The sequence below is a fragment of the Myotis lucifugus genome, unplaced genomic scaffold (genome assembly GCF_000147115.1).
Source record: "Myotis lucifugus unplaced genomic scaffold, Myoluc2.0 scaffold_97, whole genome shotgun sequence".
NCBI lineage: Eukaryota > Metazoa > Chordata > Mammalia > Chiroptera > Vespertilionidae > Myotis > Myotis lucifugus.
The window spans coordinates 3,106,325-3,120,332 of record NW_005871145.1 but is presented as its reverse complement, the minus strand read 5'-3'; the positions used below and the strand labels follow the sequence as shown (position 1 = coordinate 3,120,332).

The window sequence follows — 14,008 nt, the reverse complement described above, 5'->3', positions numbered from 1 at the left end:
GTACACGGGTGGCTTGAATAGTATGTGTAATATTTTACAAAGCTTTTAAAAATTGAAGCAAGGATGAAAAATGTTAAGGTTTGATAAAGTTGGCTAGTGGGTACACAGGTGTTTGTTATGTTATTCTCTGTCCTTTTCTAAAGTTTTAAATATTTCATTTAAAACAAAAGGGATGGGTGGGGTTTAGGTAGGGAGCAGGGAGAGGAAAATGCCGCCCCGGGAAAGTAAGCCGCCTGGAAAGAAGCCCGGCTTTCACCAGTGACGACCCAGAGGAGCGCGAGAAGCCAGTGGGCCCGCGGTTGGAGGAGCGTGCAGCCATGCTTTGGATCTGGGTACAGGGATACCTCAGAGATATTGTGGGTTTGGTTCCAGACCATTGCAATCAAGTGAGTATTGCAGTAAAGCAAGTCATAATCCTTTTACTAGTGGAGGATCTTGCCTACAATTTGTACAAAATGCAACTTCTGCGAAGTGCAGTGGAGCGACGTATGCCTGGGTTTACCAGGAGTCCTCTAGCTGTGAGGCTTCCTGGGAGAGACCAAGAAAGGGGTTTAATGGCAGAGCTGGGTCCTTCAAGCCGTCTGCTAGAAGAAACGTCACTGGGACCTAAGCTTCCAGCCCTGCTGGAGCAGTTGCTAGGCACTGATTACAAATACCAAGAGTGGAAGGACAATGCCAGCTGCAGGAAGGTGTTACGGCCACTTGGGGGCACTGAGCCCAGTGTTTATACCAGTGCAGGTGGCCCAGGAGCTGACTAGAGTCAGAGGACCTGTGTTTGAATAACAGCTCTTTCACTTCTAGCTGGTGACTTTAGTCAGGCTTCTTAGCCTCTCTGAACCTCTGTGTTCTCAGTAAAGATATTCACTGAGCTTGCCTCACAGGACTGATGGGTACAGTGCTGACAGAGTGAGCCTGATGAAGAGTGACCATCGTCATTGCTGTTGTTACTGCCCATGCTCTGGATGGAGCTTCTGAGGCACCACAGGGCAGGTGGCATTGGGGGTGCCCTGGAGGTGCAGGCTGGAGCCAGGGCAGAGCAGTGACCGGGACATCCCACGCTGCTCAAGGGCCTGGACTTGTGGCAGCTTGTGCAGCACGTGGGTGCCGCCAACCCAGTCCAGAAGGGGGGCAGCGGAGGGAGTGTCCCAGGAAGCCTGACAGCAGCCTTTCCCTTCCTCCTGGAGAAGGGAGCCAGAGTGGAGGTCATTCTCACCATGGCCCTGACACGGAAACGCAGACTGCAGAGCCCAAACAGACGTGGGACACTCCTCCGCTGCACTCGTGAAGGACACTAGTCGAGTGACCTCCACAAAGCAGCGAAGTCATGGAAGGTGGCTTTTCTTTCTGGACCTGCTGGAGGCTGGCTTCCCCCAACTGCGGACTCGAAACCAGATAGCTTCCGCCCGAGAGCCTCCGTCCGGTTGGGTGCTGGCAGCACTTCCTTCCTCTGCGCTCTATTTTTCTTTGCTGTCTTGAACTCTTCCAGCTCCTTAAACCGGCTGGAATACACTTGTTTTGAATGCTCATTGTACACTGAGTGCAGTGCAGCATCATACTGACGCTTCACAAAATTCCTGTGAAACAGAAATCATGGTTATCTCCTCTTTACATACACATGAGGAAACCCAGGCTCAGAGAGAAGTAATTTGGCCAGTGAGTGCTGGAGCTGGGATCTGACCCCAGGGCCAGAACCCCAGGAAAATGGGTGCAGCTCGAGCCACTAGACCAGGAACACGGAGCCTTGGGGGCGAATAGGACGTTGGCAAGTCAGCAAGTCAGGAAGTTCAGACTAAAGCTGTTTGCTTCATTTACCTCCCAGCCAGCCCATCCCAGCTGCTGGAAGTCAGCCCCCAGGAGTAGCTCGGACCCTGCCAAGTGCTCTTTCTCCGTTCTGGTCGCCTGCGCTGGACTCCACCCTGTGCATGGCTGTGCTCGGCGCCAGCCTGCACTGCAGTGCCTTCACTTCTCCCCCAGAGCCCCTCTCTCTGGCCCGGAGGCATGGCCTGCAAGGATCCCTCTGCACCCAGTAGATCTGCACAGACTTCTGTTGGCAACAGCTCTCCGTTGGCTCCACTTCAAAGCAGGGGCGGCCGGCTCCTCCAGGTGTCAGCAGCAGCTGGCACGTTAGCTGAAGGCCTCTGGCAGGAAGGGGTGTTGAGCCAACTGCCATCAACTGGAAAACAGCACATGTGGATGAGCTCCTCTCCAAGAGATTCCTTCTGGAGGCCTCGGGGCTGGGGACAAGTTCAAGTTCAGGGTGAAGGAGCTCACTGTCTGTGGAATAGGGGTCCGTGTCCCAAAGGCCAAGACAGGCCTGTAGAGCTCCTCCTGCTTTCCCCACAGTTCTGCCAAGATCCCAGTGCCAGATGCCCAGGACCTTCATGGGTCAGAGCACTGGTTTGGAGATGGACAGCACAGCATATGATGTGTCTGTGAGCCTCTCAGACCTCTCTGCCGCCAGTCCTCCAGACAGCGGCCTCTTCCCCAGCAGAACCAGCACTAACAGGAGCCGCTGTCAGTTCTGTCTGCACTTGGGACGACACTGTGAGCCGCAGAAGCTCTTTCATACTTGTGAGGAGTGCAACCTTGTCAGGCTTCTGCTTGAATTTCTCCAGCAACAAGAAGCTCACTCCTCCACAAAGCAGCCACAATCCTAGAGCTGAGAGGCTTAAAAAGTCTTCTAGAGCCAAACCCCCTCAGAGGCAGCCCTTCACAGGTCAGGTCTCAGCCCTCACTCCTCCTCCTCCTTCTCTCCCAAGCACAGGGACTCAGTGCAGTCATTGTCTGAATCCGTGGTCTGCAGACGCTAGTTCATTCCTCCTAAGTGGACTGGACTGTCCACAGCTGGATATAGTGTCCAGGTGTCACCTGGCCAGTGGAGAAGAAAGGGTTCTATGGCCTCTTACTCATTTTTTCATGCTTGCCTTCATTCAACAAATATTTGCTGAGTGACTGCTATGTACCCTGTGCCGTTCTGGACCCTGGAGCCAAGCGACAGAGACAGCAGTGTCACCTGGTGAACAGTGGAGGAGGTAGCAAAGAACTGGGGAGACCTACCCTAGTCGGGCATAAGGAAGGTCCCCCAGAGAGGTGCTGTGTAGGCTGCAACCTGAAGAATGGGCAGGCGGCAGGCAGGTGAGGAGAGGGGCCTGGAGGGCGGGGAGCATTATAGGTGGAGGCTGATCTGAAGGGCCTGAGGAAGGAGGAAGCACTGGGAAGAACTGAGGGATCAGTGTCCCTGGAGGGTAGTGAGGTCACTGCCAGTGGTCTCAGGAGCCTGGAGAGGAGAGGGAGGCAGAGGGCAGAACATGTGGAGAAGAATGGGGGGCTCACCGAAACCGGTTTGGCTCAGTGGATAGAGCGTCGGCCTGTGGACTGAAAGGTCCCGGGTTCGATTCCGTCAAGGGCATGTACCTGGGTTGCGGGCACATCCCCAGTAGGAGATGTGCAGGAGGCAGCTAATCGATGTTTCTCTCTCATCGATGTTTCTAACTCTCTATCTCTCTCCCTTCCTCTCTGTAAAAAATCAATAAAATATATATTTTTTAAAAAAATAAAAAAACAAAAAATAAAAAAAGATGGGGGGCTCTGTCCTAAGGGCAATGGAAAGCCCATGAAGAGTTTTAAACAGAGCTGTAAATGGTCAAATTTGCATCTTAAAAAAGATCTGTCTCACCCCAGTATGGATACTCAATTAGGAGGAGGCAAGAATGATTGCAGGAAACAGGGAGGGAGGTCATCCAGTTGTCCAGGAAAAAGAGATGGCGGTGGGCGCCAGATGGTGGCCGTGGAGGAAGGTAGATGGATGCTAGAGAAATGTCAGGGGTAGGACTGACAGGACTGATTGATAGATGTGGGTGGGCAAGGCAGGGAGTTTCCAGGACTCCCAGGCTTCTGGCTGAGCAGGGTAATGAGTGGTATTGCTGTTAATAAAAGCTGAGATCCAGTTGGCTTTTCTGGCAGCCAGTCTCACTGCTTGCAATCAAGAAAGCCCCTTCAGCCCTAGCAGGTTTGGCTCAGTGGATAGAGCATTGGCCTGCGGACTGAAGGGTCCATGGTTTGATTCCAGGAAGTCAAGGGCACATGCCCGGTTGTAGGCTCAATCCCCAGCGTGGAGAGTGCAGGAGGCAGCCAATCAATGATTCTCTCTCAACATTGATGTTTCTTTCTCCCTCTCTCTTCCTCTCTGAAATCAATCTATATACATAAAAGCCTAATGTGCAAATTGTCCCCACAGGAGTTCAACTGGGAGACCAGGAGTTCAGACCAGGAGTTCAATCGCTCACTATGATGTCTACTGACCACCAGGGAGTGGGGCGGAATGAAGGAAGGCCCCAGCCAGCAGCTGGGGAAGGGAGGCCGTAGCCAGCAGCCAGAAGGCCCTGATCAGCCAGGCCTAGGGACCCTCCAGTGCACTGGGCCTCTAGTAAAAATATAAAAAAGAGAGAAGAAAACCCCTTCATCCTTTTCACACATGCTGCTGGGACCCAGCCACATGTCCCTCAGAAAGAAACACCCTGCCGCTGTCACCTTCCCAGTTAGCCTGCTGGTCCCGCCTGACTGCTGTCTGTTTCAGCCACCAAGGAGCAAGGTCCAAGACCCATTCCTGCTCAGAGAGACTGAGTGGGTCTCCTGCCCTCTGCCAGCTGTGCTCTTGTTCATCCCCAGCTGCTAGGGGGATGAAAAGAGAGCGCTAATGTTGCAGTCAAGAACAGTCCCTGACAGAAGCTTCATGCCAGTTCAGGGCTGGAAGGGCAGGCCCTGTTTGCAGCTTCTAGTCCCATCTGTGGCTGCGAGAGAAAGATGCTATGGCAATTGCCTTCGAAGCCCTGGTGTGGCAGGGCTTATCCCGGTAGCATGCTGGTTAGCGAGAACGATGAGACTGTGGTGATGGTTGCACAACTTTGTGAATACACTAAAACACAATGTATACTTTTAAAGGGTGAATCTTATGGTATTTGAATTGTATTACAATATAAATAAATGAACAAACGGATAAAGTAGGAAGTAGTAAATGGAGATCAATGCTATAAACAGGAGCACTGGGTCCAGGTTGATGATAAACAAGAGAAGCCAAGGAACATCTTCAAAGGCTTTGGCTCCCCTTCGCGGTTTCCTGCTCGGGGATGTTCTCAGCCTGGCGCTCTTCCTTAGTAATTAACTTCAGGCCATTCGGGTTCTCAGCTGTCCTGGGAGTAGGGCAGGAAGGAAAGGTCACACGCTCTCTCCTCTGGGACCTTTCTTCTCTGCTGAGCCTGGGAGGGGAAAGCTTTGAGGTGCTGGTGGCTCTTCCTCCCTGAGCATTCTGGGAGAGCTCACCCTTCCTCTGTAGTGTGGGAGTCTCCGCTGACCCGTCCACCCTACCTGCCCTCTCTCTACCTCTCTTGCCTCTCCCTCCTCATCCAGTTGGAATCTGGGCTTTGTGCCCTCTCTGTTCCTTTTTGCTTGCCTGGGTTATCCGCAGGTTATGAGAAATGAGGTGACTACTTGGCTATGGCTCAGGACTTGTCCCAGAAGCCACTGATGGAGGGACCAGGGTGCCCTCCTGTGGCCATCAGCAGCATTGCTTCTTCCCACCTTCTGGCCTTGAATTTTTTCCAGCTAGAATTTGAATGTTCAACTCTGGTAGTTGGGGCAATTTTTTTCTTCCCGAAGAGATATATGAAAAACAGTTTGGCCTTCACATATAGGTGAAAAGAAAGAAGACAAATTAGCCACAGGAACTAAGAAGTAAAGGTTAGTGTTTATACTCCATGTTAAAGAGGCAGTGTGACCTAATGGAAAGTGCGCGGCCTGTGGAGTCGAGCAAACTCACCAGCTCTGTGACTTAGCAGGTGAACTTCTCTGAGACTTAGTCTGTTCACCTGTAAAGTGGAAATGATGACAACACCTACCTCACTGTGTGGGATAAGATTTAATGACTACAGTGCCTGCCATGAAGTAAGTGGGATACCGGTTTCCATTGTGATCATTACTACAACTACAGACTAGGTGTAGGAACCATGTTCACTCTTCAGGGAGATCTGAAACCAGAACCACCTGCCTTAAAAGACTCCAGGGGCACCGCTCACATCACATTCTCTCTAAAGCCCCTTCCCCGAGGTCAGCAGTGCTGGCTCTCTCTGCAGCTGATGCAGATGCCAGTTTGGGGACCCGATGACAGTGGAAGGTCCAGAGAGATTTAGAAAAATACACGAGAGCTCGATCAGTGGGCTCAGTGGTTGAGCATCAACCTATGAAGCAGAAGGTCGAGGTTCGATTTCTGGTCAGGGCACATGCCCAGGTTTCGAGTTCGGTCCCCAGTAGAGGGTGTGCAGGTGGCAGCTGATGAGTGATTCTCTCATTGATGTTTTCATCTCTTTCCCCCTCTCCCTTCCTCTGTGAAATCAATAAAAGTATATTTTAAACAAACAAAAATACACAAGAGATCAAAATGAACCTTTTTTAATGTAAAAATAAAGCCAGAGGGGCCCAGTCAGAATCAGATTGGGGTCCCAGCTCCCTTTCAGTAGTTGAGTTTGGCACCCTGCCTGGCACATGGAAGGAGCCCAGCGAGTGCTCATATCCTTCCTTTCTGTCCTCTCTCTGCTGGGGCCCTGAGCAGAGTATGAATATGGCCTGGGTCTGAGCCCTTAATGGTCACGTGGTTTTTTCCCTGGGAGGGGGGTGTGCAGTGGGAGGAACTACAGAGAAGAAACACCAGGAGGTGGTCTGCCTGTGAGAGGACAGCAAACAGGAGCAGTGGCCACCCTGTCAGGAGACAGGTTGTGCTCTGACCCTCTCAAGTGCAGAGTCCCCAGCAGCTCTGAGCCCGCTTCCCTTGTCTGCCCTCCGTGTCCCAGGATGGAGGTTCTGGAGCTCTCTGGCCCTAGGGAGCTTATTAAATCTCAGCGCCACTTGCCAAGACCCCTTTAAACCTCTTGGCTGTTCCTTTTGCCTTTTCCAATCAGCTGTATTTATTCTGACTAAACGGTCCTCACTGCAGGATGAAAGGATTTACTGCTCAAGTATATGAAAAGAAATCTTGGCTGCAGTACAATTGCACCCTCTCCTGGCTGCCCTCCCCCCCCCCCCTCCCCCCGTCCTCAGGCCCCATCCACTAGCTGGTGCCACAGAGACTGAACTGGGAGCCTGCCCTTGGTAGTGTGGTCAGCTTAGTTTGGTGGCAGAGCCCAACTGATGAAGAAGTGAGGTGATTGGGAGGAGCTTGTTTTTGGGAGCCCTCTCCCAACGTCTTGCTACCCCAAGAGAGACTAGAGCCCCAGGAATGGCGCTCTCTCTCTCTCTCTCTCTCTCTCTCTCTCTCACACACACACACACACACACACACACACACACACACGCTCACATTTCTCTCTTTCCCCCTCAGGATTGTGCTCATGGATGATGCCATGGACTGCTTGATGTCTTTTTCAGATTTCCTCTTGGCCTTCCAGATCCAGTTTTACTACTCAGGTGAGAGTCTTCCAGGACCCCAGTGGCCCCATCAGACCTCCTCTCCCTCTCCTGCCCGCTGCCCACTCCATGACTCCATCACGTGCCCAGCACACACATTTCTCTGCCGCGCTTCCTTCGTGATATGCTTCACCCCGGTCACTACAGGATGGCTAGTTCTCGTCACGGGGGGTCACAGGAGTCACTATACAAAACGTGCTTTCTCAGCGTCCTCAAGACACAGACACCTCAGTCAGCAGTGCTGAAAATGACAATGACAACAACACACACCATAGTGACAATACCTGATAAATTCACTGCTTATAAAAAACTCACTGTGCCGGGCATAGCACTAAGGACTTTAACCCTTACAACAGCCCTGAGAGCTCGGTCCTTGAAGAGCCAAGCTCACAGAGGCAAGTAGCCAAAGCTGCAGAGCTACGAAGTGCTGGAGCCCACACTTGGACAGAGGGCTCACTCCCAGCTGGCGCCCTCAGGCACTCGCTGAACCACAGCCATGGCAGCGCCACCCCGGGGCCCTGACCCCTATGTGTGGGCACACAGGTTCCCACCCAGCTTTAAGTAAGTGCAAACCAGTCCTGGGTCCCACCTGCTCCCCAGATGCACCAGCTGTGCCCTTAAATCCCTTCTGGAATCAGGTGGAATAAAAATAGACCAACAAATACAAATGCACAGCAGCTCACACACAACATCAAATGGAATGTTGGGTTTAGAAATTGCTGACTATGCCCATAAGCAAACTTATTTAAAATGAGCTCTTCCAGTAAACAGAAGGCTGTCTTTGGAGCCTGGACATGGCCTTCCTGCCAACGGGTGGCCCCAGCCAGCCCTGGCCTCACTCGGCATCACATTCTGTCAGGCAGGGCCTGGAGCCTGGGGTCTCCCCACCTGCTCTTCGCAGCTCCAGGCATTTACTCCCCATTTTTCTAAAGCTCTTGGGTCCTGGAGGGGGAAGGAGCAGCCATGTTTGTGAGAGCCTTTTCCCCTTGCCGCCTGCCAGGCCCTCTTCTCGCAGCAGCGTGGGCCCAGCATCACGACTGCACAGCGCATGCGTCAGTCACTGCTCACTGACTATGGCTTGATTACTAAAATTCAAAACCAGTTTCAAATGTTGAAAAAATTCACAGCTTGCAGGCTTTCTCTCCCATGCTGGTATTCCAACGTGCATTCTTGAGTCACAGAGGCAGGTGGCCTCAGAAGGTGGGGCTTACCAGTGGGAGCATGCACACCTTCACTTTTCACAAAAACATTTACAGCCATTCAATATATGCCAGGCCCAGAGCCAGGTGCCGGGACAGGGGGTTGACAAGGCATGTATGGTGCCTGCCTTTGTTCGAGGAGCTCCCATGCCAGCAAGGAGACAGAGTCCATAAGCAATTACTCAGAACACTCATCACTGACAATGCCACGAGGAACACAGGGTGTGCGAGTATGTGATGGGGGAACCTCACCTGGTGCCCAGAAGAGGGGACATTTGAACTGAACACACATGAGTGTCACCTCGCCTGAGTGTGGTGGTCACGCCATGCCCTGAGCACTGACACTCATGTGGAGCTAACAGAAGGGGACACAGTGACAGGATGAAGGATGTCCTCCCTGCCTGACCTGTGTCTCCTTCATCCACGGTCCCCAGAATTCCTGGAGAGTGTGGCTGCCATCTACCAGGACCTACTGTCAGGCAAGAACCCCAACACAGTGATTGTGCCAACATCGTCCAGTGGGCAGCACCGCCAGCGGCCCGCCTTGGGTGAGGCCAGCATGCTGGAGGGGGTCGAGGCATCGCTCTTCTACCAGCGCCTGGAGAACCTGTGTGATCGGCACAAGTACAGGTAGAAATGTCCCCGTAGACACCCCCACCACCACTGGTGCCAGGGAATGTAGGCCACTGGCCCTGGGACAGACCTCCAGCAGGCTGTTCCGTTGGTCCAGGGCTTCTAGGGTCCTGATGGGCACAGTGTAAGTTAGAACAGTGCCATCTGCCCCCCGACCAGGTGCTCTCGTAGGGCAAGGCCACCGCAGACGACCAGCCTGGCCCCCTTCTCCTTCCTGGGACACAGACTGGCCTTGACGTTTTAGAGAGAAGGAAACACATGCGCTGTGTAACAAATTCACTGTACAGGAGGGGAGGGTAAAGCTGTCCTGTGTGGTTCACAGTCCATTGGAGACAGCACAGCCACTTTTGGTTTCTTTCTAGAAGAGGCTGTTGTTACCTATTGCAATGTCTCCATCCCCTTCCCACTCCCCCCACCGCCCCTGCCCCGGCTCCCAGTAAAAGCACCAAATGGTGACATGACCTTCATGTTCACAGTCAAGGCCTTGCTCCCTGCTCCTGGACATCTGCCAGGCTCCCCCAGGGTTTTAGGGCCCCCAGGACACTCAGGTCCCTTCCCAAGCCTGAAGGTGTGGATGAAGAGATGCCACACAGACTGGCTCGTCTTTGAATCCGGCATGTATTCCCTCTTCCAGCTGCCCACCCCCAGCACTTGTCAAAGAGGTCCTAAGCAACGTTCAGAGACTGACCTTCTACGGGTTCCTTGTGGCTCTCTCCAAGCATCATGGAATCAGCCGAGCCCTCGGTAAGCCAGAGCTGGCTGTGGCCACAGCCTCTTGTGGCCGCACAGTACAAAGCCCCAGAGGAACTGGCCTCACTGGCCGACTGGTCCCAGGAGGAGGGGCATCACCACCTCTGCCTTGACTTCTCAGGGCCAGACTCTGAGGCCCAGGAAGCCAGGATATGCACGACACAAGACTGTGCCCTCCCAGACCTCTCGCACTCCCATGGGGAGGGACGGCCTTCCCTGCCCACAGCCCTGCCCCAACATGAAGACCCCTCCATGCAGCCCAGAGAACCCCCAGTTCTATTTAGGGAGGGGCCTGGCAGACATAACGGTGTTTACTCAGGAGCACTGGATGATTACATATCAAGGGCAAAGGTGTGTCTGGGGAGGCCTTTTCCCAGTTAGGAAAAGAATCCGATTCATCTGAAAAAGAGCAAACGGAGGGGAGGGGCCTGCACTGGCCCAGTCTTTTCTGTCCACCATTTTATTCTCACTGGCTGGCCTTCTCAGCACTCTCCTCCCCCCTACCCCCCTACCCTGCTCCTCTCCCACACCCTTTACCCTCCTAGGGAAAGAGCTTTCAGGTCACCATCCAGCAGAGCTTGAGGGGTTCTTTTTTTTTAATGTATTTTTATTTTTTTAATATATTTTTATTAATTTTTAGAGAGAGGGAGAGATAGAAGCATCAATGATGAGAATCATTGATCAGCTGCCTCCTGCACACCCCCTACTGGGGATCAAGCGCACAACCCTGGCATGTGCCCTGACCAGGAATTGAACCGTGACCTCCTGCTTCCTAGGTCGACATTCAACCCCTGAGCCATGCCAGCCGGGCAAGCGGTTTTTATTTGTCTCTCTGAGAGGACCCCGGTGTGCTGGGAATCCCCCATTCCTGAGTCCCAAAGAGACACTCCACTCCGAATTCCCCTTCCTTCTGCCAGTTGAGGGGACAGGGTCAAGGGAAGGAAATGTAACATTCGTTAAATGCCACCACAGTAGGCCAATACTGGGCTAGATGCTTTAGATCTTATACAATCTAGATCCTGCTGGGGTGCTCTGTAGGTACTGACTGAGGGCCCTCTCAGCCATGAGGCCACCTGACAGCCATTATTCCGAGTCAGTGCTTGGGGCATGCACAGGTCTGGGGACACCTCAGCCCGTGAGGTTGGTGGCCAAGGCCACAGCTGGAAGTGACTGGTGGGGGGTTGCTTAGGCCTCTTTCACACTCCTGGGTAACAGACCATCCTCCCGGCCCCTCCACCAGTCACAGCCACTAGGAAGGAAAAGGAATAGCTAAGGAGCATCTGCATCACAGCTTGGACCAACCACATGCCCTCACTATTTCTAGGGCCTTTAAAAAGGACAGTCATTCAGTCAACCCCTTCCACGGAGCACTAATGCTGGTGGAGTGGGAGATGGGAAGAAGCATGTAGTCTCTGCCCTCACCTGCTTCTCCTGGGCATGAGAGCGATCTGGAGCCCTGGCTGCAACCAGGGCTCAGCCTGTTTGATCCCTTGGTCGTCAAGGCACCCACCACACCACAAAATGAGAGAGGGCTCCATGGGACATAGTTTGAAAACCACTTAGAGCCAAAGGGACCAGGAGGCATCATTTAAAAAGGCTTTGGAAAAGATGGGAATTGAACTGGAGCCAGGTAGGTAATTAAGATTGAGGCTTTCTACAGACCAGCGTTCTACCAATGAGCTCTTTTCCCTCAACAATTTGCTGGTGAGAGTCCTTTTATCTGCAAACTTCAGCTCCACCTTCCTTCCCAGCTCTGGGGAGCATCCAAGACTCTCTTCTCACCTTTTCCCAAGGTCAAAGAATTGGTTCCCCTGGTTTATAGCTGAGGAAACCAGCTGAGAGCGATGGGTGACAGCAGAGATGGGACAGCTCTCCTGCTGGCTCCGGCCATGCCAGTTTGGTCTGCTCCTGACCCGTGGGAACCCCCCTGGAGGAGCGGAGGCAACCTTTTTTACCAGTCTTCAAAGTGGGGTCACCCTGATTTGGGAGCACAAATCTAATTTCTGGTCTTTGTGGTTAGCCTGAGCCATATCCTGTATCCCTGGCTTTTTAGCCAAATAACTGGGGGGCCTCGAAGGCCAGCTCACAACCCACCATCTCGTCTTGGAAGGGGATCACTATTTGTGCAGTGACCTGAGGTTTGGGGATGTCTCCTTAGCTGTAGTCCCTGCCCCCGGGGGGGGGGGGCGGGGCAGGCAGCAGGGCTATTAAACATTATAAACGTTAAATTTATCCATCAGTACCCAAGATTCCCTGCCCTGATAGCAGTCCTCTTATTTAAACTTCTCTGTAAAGCTCTTTCCCAGATCTTAGATCAGCAGATATGAAGGTGGGGGCACAGTGGCATCTGACAGGAGCCTGATTGAGTTTATGACCCCTTCTCCCCCCATTATCTCCTAGGAGCTTTGCCTGACAAAGGGGACCTGATGCATGACCCAGCCATGGATGAGGAGCTGGACCGTCTGTAAGTGTCAGGTGGGAAGGTGCTGCCCCCTTGTGGGGGCAAACCTCAGTCGGACATGGCCGTGCCCCATCGTGGGTCATAGTGCTCATCTATAACATCCCCATCAGTCAGGGAAGAGCTTAGGGGCCAGCAGAGGCCTGAGGTATCCTCCCCTTGAATCCCTTGGGAATATAGCCCCTGGTTTCATCCAAATGCAAGTGTGTGGAGGTCCTGGTCTCTGGACAGGAGGCACCTTGCTGCCCTCTGGGCTTCTTTCCTTCTTCAGGCTGGCCCAGATCCCAGACCTGGTCAACTCAGTCAGTGCCAGTCCAGAGGCCAGCTGCCTGCCTTCCCGGACCCCTCACCGGGCTGGCTTTTCCTGGAGACCCCTCCATCACGCCCGCAAAATGGATGCAGAGAGCGATGGCTCCACTGAAGAGACAGACGAGTCCGAGATTTAAGGAGTCTGAAGGGTCCTGCCTACAACACCCTGTACCCAACTCCTACTCCCACCCAACTCCTCCTGTCCATGTGCCATGCTGCCCTCTGCTGGCGGAAAGGCCAAATAACAGCCCCAGTCCAAGACCTGCCAGGGGTTCTGGTATCAGCCAACCCAAGCAGTGATTCAAGAAAGTCAGCTTACTCTCCCTGTCCCAGGCGCCAAGCTAATGGCAGATTGAACTGAGGTCGCCAGGAAGGGACTTTCCCCCATAGAAGGTTCATCTCACAGCAACTCCAGGAAAGGAGACCAGAATAGCCACACAGGGCCTTGCATGGTCAGGGGTGGCACCGGTGATGCAAGTATGGGAGGACAGAATCACAGTGGCCTTCTACTGGAGAGAGAGCCACTAGCATGATGGGACGAAGGGTGGGCAAGACCATTTCACTTTCAAACACTGCTTCAAGCCTCCTGTGTCAATTAGCTAAACATGAAATGAATAAAGTCCCTTGTGTCTGCTAAGTGGTGAGTCTAAACTCACTAGACTGAAGGAGGGGGGTGAAGGAAAGGGGTGATTTTGGGGTTTTGGTGCCAGCATCTCAGCTTTTCCAGGAGGTGGCGGCCAGAGGACCAGTCAGCCTGGAGAACTCCCTCAGATAATGAACAGAGGGGCGTACCTCTTGCACATGACAGCCTTTCAAAGGAAAGGTTCTCCTAGCCGGAATGGGTCTCCAGGGAACATGCTCTGAGGGTTCAAGGCCAGGTTCCCATAATGTTAAAGGCCCTGGCCACCAAGGGTCAGCACTGCAGAGCCTTCTAGCCAGTTTCATTAAACATTTGCCAAGCACCTGCTCAGGGTTAGGGCAGTGGGGATGCAGCTGTGGACACAGGCCTGAGGAGTACAATCCTCCAGCCAAGGCTGAAGGAGGGCCGGGGTCCTCCAGAAAGCAAAACCCACCCAGGGACCCGAGCAGAGCAGGATGCCTCCTCTGAACCGAAGCCAAAGGTCCCACGACTGAGCGCACACATTTTCCTGGCACATACTGTAACCTCCCTGGAGTTAACAGGAACCGGCCCCTAAAGCCCGGT

General features: G+C 53.2%; 1 protein-coding gene across 1 annotated transcript in view; it reads left to right on the top strand.

The window, feature by feature from the left end:
* CUNH11orf49 (chromosome unknown C11orf49 homolog) overlaps window positions 1-14,008 on the top strand; it is a 142,311-nt gene that overhangs the window by 127,424 nt on the left and 879 nt on the right. Inside the window, 4 exon segments of the mRNA XM_006091979.3 lie at window positions 7,370-7,455; window positions 9,089-9,284; window positions 9,922-10,031; window positions 12,438-12,501. Coding sequence (XP_006092041.1) covers window positions 7,370-7,455; window positions 9,089-9,284; window positions 9,922-10,031; window positions 12,438-12,501 — 456 coding nt within the window.